The 10642-nt window shown below is 55.0% G+C and overlaps 1 protein-coding gene across 1 annotated transcript in view; it reads right to left on the reverse strand.

The window, feature by feature from the left end:
- Positions 1 to 6962, reverse strand: part of UMODL1 (uromodulin like 1) — a 63156-nt gene extending 56194 nt beyond the window's left edge. Inside the window, exons 1-2 of the mRNA XM_007452871.1 lie at positions 6887 to 6962; positions 3208 to 3450 (exon numbers count right to left, since the gene is read on the reverse strand). Coding sequence (XP_007452933.1) covers positions 3208 to 3450; positions 6887 to 6962 — 319 coding nt within the window. The remainder of the gene's footprint in view (positions 1 to 3207; positions 3451 to 6886) is intronic.
- Between the last annotated feature and the right edge of the window lie 3680 nt (positions 6963 to 10642).

Raw genomic sequence — 10642 nt, forward strand, 5'->3', positions numbered from 1 at the left:
GGGTTGTTTGGGGGGGGCGGGGGGAGGGCAGACTTACGGGCAATTTCCCTTTTCTTTGTCTCCAAATTTTCTACGTTGCTTGTGTATTCGTTTTTGTACTGTAAAAATACACTTAACTAAAATCATATATGACTTATCATGGCCTTCCCACAACTAAAATCATATAGGACTTATCATGGCCTTCCCACAACTAAAATCATATAGGACTTATCATGGCCTCCCAAATGTGGGACTTTAAAAAATTGAAAAAGGCATTGAGACTGAAAAAAAAAATCACGTGTTCTCTTCTCACGTAATGCTCTTCCCTTTTTTGGGTTCTTGACTGTTGAGTGGGAAGACAGAGAAGAAAGGAAAGCTGAGGTTTCCTGCTGCCGGGGATGAGACCGCTGAGCTCAGGTTGCTGAGACATAAGAAACCCCACCCCCGGGCGGCCCAGAGGCGAGTGCCGTCTGCCTGCCTCTCATCCCCAGGTGCCCAGGCTGCCACATCCAGGCTGTGGCCCCAGCCTCCTCTGTGCCAATCAACCAGTGGGTCTCAGCACATCACTTACAGGGACCTCTCGCTTCTGGCTCCAGACAGCCAGGCCGTCATGAGGCATCTCTGCACCAGCTTTGATCCGAGGAGCCAGGCAGGTGTGGAGAAAGCTGAGCTGCCGGTGCCCGTGGTGTAAATATTTCCCACCAGGCACTTTCTAGCTGCCCACGTGATGTCCCTGAGCTCGGAGGTGGGGGGAGACCGAGGCTCACTGGAGGCCTCCCCAGCCGCAGGAACAAGCGCTGCAGCCCCCTCATGCCCTCCCCGGTGGTCACAGGGCAGCCCCGCAGCAGCTGCAGTGCCAAGCGGGGCCCAGGCAGCAAGCCGGGACCTGCCCGAGCAGGTGTCCAGTGGGCCGTGTGCCTGGACGTTCCTCCTCACTGTGCCCCTCCCACGTGCTCCACAGCCCCTTCCTCAAACGTCACCAACTAAATCCCACAGGGGTTCAAGTCACCCACCTCCCCAGGTCTGTGTCTCCGTCTGCTCCCGTCCGTAGCGACCAGGAATCTCCCTCTGGCCTTTACAGGCCCCTTTTCCTCTCTCTCCTCCTTCCTTCGGGGATCCTGCCTGCGTCCTCTCCACGCTGCTTCCAGAGTGACCCTTCCAAGGCCCGGGGAGGGGGGACTGTGGACCCCACCCCACCCCAATTCAGCCCCCTCTGCCGGGCCTGGGGGCCTTCGGGGTGAGTCGTCCCCTTGCCCCCAGTGCCTCCCACACCATCCCCCCGCCCAACACCGGCCGCCCCATGACCTGCGCTTCCCCAGAGCAGATCTGCCCACGGGACTCTAGCTAGAATGTTCTGGGCCTCTCCTGCCTAGTGAGCCCCTATATAAAGGCGCTAACACTTTAAAAGTGGGGCTCAGTCCCACGGGAGGCTGGTTCGCTGGGAAGCAAGATGAGCTTGCGTCCCTGCTTCCCAGAAAGCAGGTGCCTCCCGCCTTCTCTCCTGGGGGGAGGGCAGCAGGCCGCACAGAGAGCTGACCGCTCGGGCTGGGCGGGGCTGGGGGGCTCAGCCTCTCCTGGGGGCCCCTCCGGCCCTCTAGACCTGTGACCTCACCAGCCCCACGACAGACCGACAGCAGGTGCGGAGAGTGTGGCCTCTGCGGGAGGAAGGCGTGTGGGCTAGGGCGGCCCCCTCCTTCGACCAGGATCTGATGCTCCAAACCAAGTGCCGTGCACCCCGCCTGAGGCCTCCCCGACCCGGGACCCCCAGCCCCAGAAGAGCGTGCTCCCAGGGCAGAGGCAGCTACTGCTGTGCATGGGGCCCTTGGAGACAGGGACGGCAGACAGGGAGCCATGGTCACCATGGGAAGGGACTCCTCAGACCCAGCACCGCCCCTGCAAGTGTCCCTTCAGGGAATCAGCGGGAATACACAACAGGCACCCAGCCGCGGACCTGAGGCCAGCTGGCCCTTCCTGGTTTTTATTGGTGGTGGCGGCATTGGTGGCGTGGTGTCGTTTTAACACTCCCAGAAGAGGTGTGTTCCTGTGACCTGCTCAACCCTGAGCGGTCCGGTCATCTCGGGGCCTGGGCCTCTGAGCTGCATGAGTGCACATGTCAGCCACCACGTCCTCCACGGGCTTTGGAGGCTGAGGGAGGATGCGCTCAGGATAACTGCAGGCCCAGCCCATCTGCAGGGTCTGAGGGACCCAAGACTCTACATCTGATAGCCCCTGGGGCTGGGGGGCTGGTGCCCCTGGTGTGTCGTGTCCACGCCCTAGCCTGCGGCTGTCCTGCTGCCCAGGACCCCGGGGATGGACGGGTCACGGGAGCTGCTCTCACACCCTGCGAGCTGGTGCTTTCTGCATTTTGGAGGCGGCAGCCTCATGTCTCAGGGTGCCCTATTGCCACCCTTCCCACTTCCCCTCCACCACGGGGGTGGGTGTAGGCGGGCCTCCTGCCTGTTCAGAAACTCAGCTCTGAAACTGATTCAAACAATCACCACCACCCACAACATATTCACACAAGCACACACCTGCACCCTTGCCCCCGGAAGAGGCCTTCTGGAAAGTTCCCTCCATGTCGAGAGGCTGAGCCCTGAACGCCACACAGCCCTGTCCGCCCGGCCCCAGATGAGCCTGGGACAGCCTCAGCATGGCTGGTCGCCGCCCCAAGCATCTTTTAAACCACACAGAGGGAGTAAGAGGCCTTGGAGGCCTCTGGACAGTTACGGGGGCCCCAGGGGACCCTTTCCATCTCTTTCACAGATTGGGGTTCAGACTAGGGTTTCACAGCCTTTAGAATGACAAGGCTGGCTGCCATTACGAAAGAGATCGCAATATGCTGTTCTCAAACTCAGCTGCCCGTTAGAATGGCTGGGGGAGCTTTAAGAAATATCCCAGGGACCCCAAGCTACGCCCCAGACTGAATCCATCAGAGTGTCTGAAGGGGGACCCAGGCGTCATCGTTATTAAAGCTGCCCCGGGGACTTTGGTGTGCAGCCAGGTCTGAGAGCCACCACCCAAAACAGAGGTTCCCAGAGTGGGGCTCAGGCCGGTAGCATCACCGTCCCCTGGGAAGCCCCCCTGGGCCTGAAATCCGGGGTGAGGCCTGTGCTTAGACGGGCCCTCTGGATGACCCTGATGCACACCTGAGGCTGAGAACCAGTGTTCTAGTCAGTTCAGGGCCAGGGGGCATGAACAGTGACTATCCCAAGACGGGGCAGGACTCACGCAGGACGCAGTAGAGGCCCAGCTGCTCGTAGCCTTCGCAGCAGTCGGTCACGTTCCTCCGCTTAGGAACCTCCACCACCAGGTACTGGGTCCGGTAGACGGTCTTGGGGCAGCGCCGCCAGGGGACCCACCAGCCGCAGGGAACGTAGGTCAGGTGGGATGTGTGCACTGCCTCCATGCTCTGGACATTCTGGCTCACACTGTAGTTGCACAGCTGGTAGCTCAGCAGGGAGAGGCCTTTTTCTACGAGGGAGGGAGGAGGATGGAGAAACAAGAGGGGAAAGTGCCAGAATCAAACCAATCTGAGGGGTTTTCTCTGCAAGTCCTCTGCTTCTGCAAGAGCAGGTGAAACAAGACGCCCGCACACGGCGGACCCCTTGGGATCTGCCCACCGGCCGGTATCCAAGAAGGCGATGCAGTAGCATAGACTCAAGGGATGCGGCATGACACCTGCTGGCTGAGCAATCCTCCCCAACAGAGCAGGAGATGCTACCCCAGCCCGACCCCGGCTCCCCGCACCCAGGGGTCTGACGGTACACAGAAGGGGACACAGAGAAACCTAGCTTCTGGGACTCGAGTCCTGGGCTCTGCTGCGTGTTCTCTGACTCTGCGGGCTGAAGAGCCCTGCGCACACCTCGTATCTCCGCAATAAGGGCTGTCACGTGCGACGTGAATACACAGCGGTTCCCTCAGTGAATACATAGTGAAGGCCTACTAAGTGCTGGGCACGCTGGCAGTGACACCACTTTTTTGGAATGAGATGAAAGATAAACACACAAGTCAAATACACGTGAGAAGTTCATAGATGGTAAAGTTCAGTCCGACCGTTGCTGTGGTCAGCGGGACTGAGGGCACAGTGCCCGAGGTGGGACATCCAGGTGGCCTTTTCAGGCCCTAGGTATCTCTCACCTGGAGCCTGGTTCCTGGGCACAGATGTCCATGGCCTTTATCAGCATTATCCTTGGTTCTCGAGACCCCATATCACCTCCTACCTTCATCAGCCTCAGACCCCTATGTCGTGGACCACCTGCCATGGGGTCCTGGGGTGTCCCATCTGCCCAGGGTGCCTCTGTTGCCTCATAGATCAGGGACCGTGTGAGGGCTGAAATATGTCCCATCCCAAATTCGTAAGTTCAAGTTCTAAATCCCAGTACCACAGAATGTGACTGTACTTGGAAAAAGGGTTTTTGCAGACATAATTAGTTAAGATGAGGTGGTATTAGTGTAGGGTGGCCCCTACACCATAAGGTGGCCCCTCATCCTAAGGACTGGCATCCTTATGAGAGGGAAAATTTGGACACAGAGACAGGAATGCACACAGGGAGATGCAATAGGAGACGAAGGCGTAGATCAAGGTGATGCATCTACAAGCCACAGGGGTCACTAAAATCAGCAGCAGTGGAGACGTGTGTCGGGGACAGATTCTCCCTCCCAGACTCAGGAGGAACCAACCCTGCCAACACCTTGACCTTGAACCTCTGGCCTCCAGACTGTGAAGAAATAAATCTCTACCACTAAGCCCCCCAGGCTGTGGGGCTTTGCTGAGGCAGCCCCAGGGAACTGACAGGAGGGCCGTGGGGTGCCTCCCACGTCTGTGGCCAGCGTGGGACTTGCTGCGTTCCTGGGCTGTCAGTGAAGGATGAATGAATGCTTTGAATGTAATTCACGTTTTCAGATACTCAAGCTCTGAGCTCTAAGCTTTAGGAGACTGTACAGCCGCTGGGTAGGGGCTCCATGTTGCAGTGTAAACCCTTCAGTGAGGAGGTGGATTTCTGGGGCGAAACTCAGAGCGGGCAGGAGAAATCATCTTCATCCCCACCCCCAGGACAGCACCCCTGAAGATTTCCAGCTTTGGCCTCAGGGTCGCCCACAAGCATGCAGAAAGCGAGACTTGGGGGCCGGTGACTCCAGGAAGAAATGGGGCCGATCCAGCCCTCATGCCCAGGCTGCTGGGAGAGCCTACAGCCTTACTCTGGGCAGAATCGAGTGCTGAAGCCCACCGCCCCAGAGCAAGCCCACTCCCAAGCCACATGGTGGCCTCCCCTGGGGTGGCAGGGCCTCTGGGAGTAGACCCGACCTGTATTCACCAAAGGGCGAGTCCCAGGAAGCTTTGGGAGGGAGTAAGAGGCCCTTGGCTGGCTGAGGTGACTGGGATGAGGGGCTGGAGAAGACGCCACAGTGGAACGTGGTCACTAGTTGAGCTATGGCGCCTTGCATGTGTTCGCAAGAACATGCACACGTGCGCGCGCGTGCACGTGCACACACTCCTCCTTCCAAGTGAAACTGCACTTGGATCTCCATGTTCTGTTTTTCACATTCTATGAGAGGCCACCAAGTTTTCCCCAGGCCTGGTTTCTTGGCAGAGCTCGCAGTAGAAACCTCTTAGCAGATCCTGCTGCTCAACAAATCCTTTCAGGAGCACAGGAGGCAGGGGCCCTGGGTTCTAATCCCAGAGGTAGAAAATCTTAATGTTCTGGTGGGCTCTGGGGTCAGAACTGCATTCACACCAGCTTCACTAATACCAGCCGTGTGATTCTAAGCACGTTTCATGCCCTCTCGGTGCCCCAGCCTTGTCATTTGTGGAATCATAGCTGTGCCTGAGGTTGTAGGAGAATTAAATGAAATCACGCCTGTACCGGAGCATGTGGTACCTGGGAGCAAACAGACGTGCAGCCCTGATGGACCACCTAGCGCTCCTGCCGGGGTCCTCCCGCACATGAAATGCCTCCTAAGACCTCCTCTGGCTTCCAGACATTCCCATTCGTTCTGCCACTGAGCTGTATGGTTTGCATAGTAGTCATTCCAAAGGAAATATCAAGTTGTTGTTTTTTTTAATCACAATTCATTAGAAAGAAAAAAATCACAGAATCCTGCCCATGGGTGAAAAATGTTTAAATTAGTACAAAACTGAAGTCGATGGTAGAAACAGAATGGCTCTGTTTGAATTCCCAACGGAATAAGATGGATTTCTATAGGAAAATGATGTAAAAGGTTTGCAATCTCAATTCTCTGAAATCTGGGGCTTCAGAAATCCAACGTGTTTTTAGTAGCTGACATGTGTCTCTCAAGGGCCTTGGACACGTGCTTGGTCCCTCACGTCCCCGTGGGCCACTCGCATCTTCACTTGCTGAGGAAACGGGGCTGGCAGAGCCCAAGGTGAGCGGGAAGCCCCACTTCTTGATCCCCGCTCTCTGGCAGGCAAAGGAGGTCTGAGCCAGGGTCAAAGGCAGGGGTAGCCCTGGTGGAAACCTTGCCCTCGGCCGGCTTTGTGGCCCTGGCCACTCTGGGTCTCCCTCTCCTTATCTGTAAGGTGAAGACTAATGGGCTGTGGTTCCAGAGGGTTCGATTCTGACTCTCCAGGAATGTGTTACTCTCAGTGTGGCCAGAGGGCCTGTAACATCTGTACCCCCAGCAGAAATGCAGAGTTCCGGGCCCCTCCCAGACCCACTGACTCAGAATCCACACTTGAACCCCACCGAGCCCCAGGTGATTCGGAAGCATTCCCAACACCTCTTTTGTGGTTATGAAAAAGTATGGCCAAGAAGGGGCAGACCCTGCCTCTCAAAGCAGGTGCATCTTTGCCTGCCCAGCTCTCGGCAGGGCTGCCGTCTTCAAGGGGCCCACTCCCAGGGAGCCCATCACCCCTCCGGCATCCCCGCACAGAGCCCGGACACCTCACCTGTGAAGCCACTGGCCTGGCTCGGGCCCACGGCGGTGACCAGAGCCAGCAGCGCCAGCACAAGGGTCCTGAGCATGGTAGGGCGGTGGCAGTGGCTCTGGCCTCTCCCAAGCGGCAGCACAAAGGGGCCTGGGCCACCTGGACCCAGAAAAAGGGCCCTTCCCTTCCCTGCGCCGCCGACAGTGGCAGTGGCTTCAGAGGGTGCACTCACCGGGAGCGTTCCCTTATGTCTGCTCGTAAACACCCACCACTGCCGCAGCAGTGTCCCTCGGGGCACCTGCGTGTCACAGCCCATTCTCCCTCCAGGCAGATGGCATCTTTCAGGAAAGGTGAGTACCCAACTGCCAGGCTGCATCTCTGGGTCCCATCTCGTTGTTACGCAGAAAACACATTTCAGACCTGAATCTGACTCCCTTCATCAAGTCCAAAGTATTCTCTTACCTTATCGTCCCAAACTGGCAGGAGAAAACAGCAGCAAATCAAAGTGGTACATCAGATTCAGAAAAGCATCCTTCACACAATTGGACAAAACAGATCAAAAGCCATAAAAATGTTCCTATGACCCAGTGATCCCTTCCCGAGGCTTGGTCTGAGGGCCATGAAGCTGCAGTCTCAGAGATGTTTATTACTTGCCAGAATTTAAACCGGCAAAGCGTGGAAGTGAGCCTTCGGGGGAGGAGGGGAGAGTAAGTTGTTATAGAGCATCTGGATGTAGCATCACCCAGATGTGCTCCCCATGAAGACGTTTAGCGGCGTGGAAACGGCACCTCATCATGTGAAATCAAAACAGCACCTCATACAGTTCTGTCGCCAAAAAGACAACAACTCTATGATTCTATAAAATTGGGCCCAATCCAGAAAGGACCAGAGGACTAAAACACGGTGAGGGATGACAGAATGATAGCTGATTTATGTTTTATTTCCATAACCATCGTGTGTTGTGTGAACTGGATTTTTTAATTTCGTATCAAATACTTCCTAGTTGGGCTTCCCTGGTGGCGCAGTGGTTGAGAGTCTGCCTGCCGATGCGGGGGACGCGGGCTCGTGCCCCGGTCTGGGAAGATCCCACATGCCGTGGAGCGGCTGGGCCCGTGAGCCATGGCCGCTGAGCCTGCCCATCCGGAGCCTGTGCTCTGCAACGGGAGAGGCCACAACAGTGAGAGGCCCGCGTACCGCAAAAAAAAAAAAAAAAACTTCCTAGTTGATGACACGTCCTTATTCCTCTGTTGGGCTGTCTTTCATTGTTTGGCACAATTATTAACATTAGATGAAGGTCTCATTAGTTCTACTGAGAAAACTTTCAAGTAGGGTAACAAAGATCCATCTTGGCTACATGTTTCAGAAGGATAATTCCCTTGTGTTCAAAATAAAAAACAGTTCTGCCAGAAGGGCCCTTCTAGCCTAACTCCCAAAGGACATCAGTACGTCTTTTATTCTCGGGAGATTAATTTCTGAGATGACTAACTGCTGCATTTGCCTGGTTAATGACTAGATCACAGATGCCAGGACAAGAAGACAAAAAAAGGAGCTGGAAATAATCACGCAGCTAAGGGGCTTAATGCAAGTCTCCTGGGAGACAGTACCCTTTATAGAAAAACAGTACTACAGGACTGACTCATAAACTCTGCTGCTGTAAAGGAGGTTAAAAAAAAAGTGTCAACAAGAAAAGAAAACATGTTAAAGCTATAATATAATATTCAAAAAATAAAATTTAACTAGCTCTAACAGAATAAATCAGAAAAGTATTATAATTAAGGAAAATATGAACATTTAAAATGTGAGATGAATCCGTGTTACAGTATGCTATCATCTCTTAGAGCTTTTGCTACTAGAGCATATGAGCACTTCTATAAAATACGAAGGTGGAATCAAAGATAATGTTATATTTTAAAGCTCAAAATTGGCCCTGTGCATGCACCATTTTTTCTCATCTTCAGAAACACCCTGCAAAGTAGGTCCCTTATCCCCGTTGTACAGATAAAGAAACAGAGGGTCTGAGGGGCCACACAGCCAATGAGTGGGGTTCAGCCCCGAAGCCCACATCCTTCACAGTCCACTCCACTCCCTGTCTGGCCACAGCTCCAAGAGAGGGGAGCAAAGTCAAGACATTTTACCAGCTGGGCGCTTCCTGCTGTTTGGAAGGTGTCCATAAAATGTTGTTACATCATGCTTTCTCTTTATATCGAAACTCATATGATTTAAAAAAATAAACCCTCAAAATTGGCAGCCTCTTCCTAGCTCTGTCCTCTCTCACCTTCCCGTTCATATCCTACGGGCATAGAAAGGGTAAGCGTGCGGGTTGTTTCTAGTTCATCCACAGAGAGGTGTTTCCCTCCAGTGTATTTTTTCTGCATCACGGCCACAGGGATTTTCCACATTTGACTCTTCCAGGCAAATGCTTTGAGGAGAAATAACCGTCCACTCTAACCAGCGGGGAGGAGGATGTCCCTCCAGGACGTCATGTCTGGGTGTGTCTGGTCACGGGTCCATCCAGCAAAGAGCCCCCAGGTCCCTCTTTTGGGGCAGAAAATCCAGCATCTTGCCTACACCGCGTCCAAGAACTGGGGAACTGGGGGAATCCAGCAGGGTGCCGGGCTAGACCTAAAGATACACACACACTCATTGACACTCACAAACTCACACTGGTGTGCAGACATATTCACACTCACACTTATATGTATACACACACTTATATGTATACACACACTCACACATGGCTGCAGTCATGTGTGCACACTCACACACTCACTCACCTATGCACAATCGCTCACACACATCTACACTCTCACACGCACATGTGAATGTATCCGTGAACTCACACGTGTGTGTGTAGACAGACTCACAACACTTGCAGGCTTGCACAATCAGATGCTCACACGTGCATGTGTACATACAGACACACACCTTTGCACGCTCACACACACGCACAAACACGCAGGATAAGCTTGAGCTCCCCGACCCTGGAACCGGTGTCTCCGCGGACCCGACCTGTGCTCCCTGCCATTGGTGACAGAGTCTGGGCCAATCTCTGCCCACTTCCTCCTCTGGAAGAGGACCAGATTGAACTAGGTGACCTCCAAAGGGCCTTTCTCATCTCTGGTTCTGAGTTCTGTGGTCCTATGAACAGTGGTTCGACAGACTCCACTACAAGATCACATCTGTCGTTACCCTGCAGGCCAAGATGTACACGCGTGCAGCGCCATCCTGGGATGTGGCATTGTGTCCCAAGGGACAGATGTGCAGGGCCATTGAGGGACTCCAGATATTGTCTGGCCAGGGACGGCGTGGGCAGCCTTGCTCACAGCCTGCTGCCTGGAATCCTGTTCCCTGCGCAGCCCTGGCGACCACCATCCAAGAGGGGCGGGTGGGAGGGGCCGTGCGGGGCCTGCCTTACCTGGCCCGGGGTGGGGGGCGGGGGAGGATGCACAGAAGAGGCTTGGGTGGCAGAGGTGTGGGGATGGAGGTGAGAACTGCCGTGGGGCACAGGGGAACTGGGGGGCTCTGGACGGGGACAGCGTGGAGTCTGGAGACTGCTCTGCTCGTTACCAGTTGGTGAGGCCATGCTGGAGGTGGGGAGGCGCCCCCGTCTCTGAGGGGTTATTTCCAGGGACACTAGCCATGATGGATGGCCATGATGAAGTTGTAAGAATGTTGTGTTTGGAAGACACCCTAAGCAATCGGGCCCAGCTTCTGACCCAGTCCAGGCTGCCCTCTGTCACACCGATTACCTAAAGCCATGTTCCCCGGGGCGCGGTG

The sequence above is a fragment of the Lipotes vexillifer genome, unplaced genomic scaffold (genome assembly GCF_000442215.2).
Source record: "Lipotes vexillifer unplaced genomic scaffold, Lipotes_vexillifer_v1.1 scaffold478, whole genome shotgun sequence".
NCBI classification, from domain to species: domain Eukaryota; kingdom Metazoa; phylum Chordata; class Mammalia; order Artiodactyla; family Lipotidae; genus Lipotes; species Lipotes vexillifer.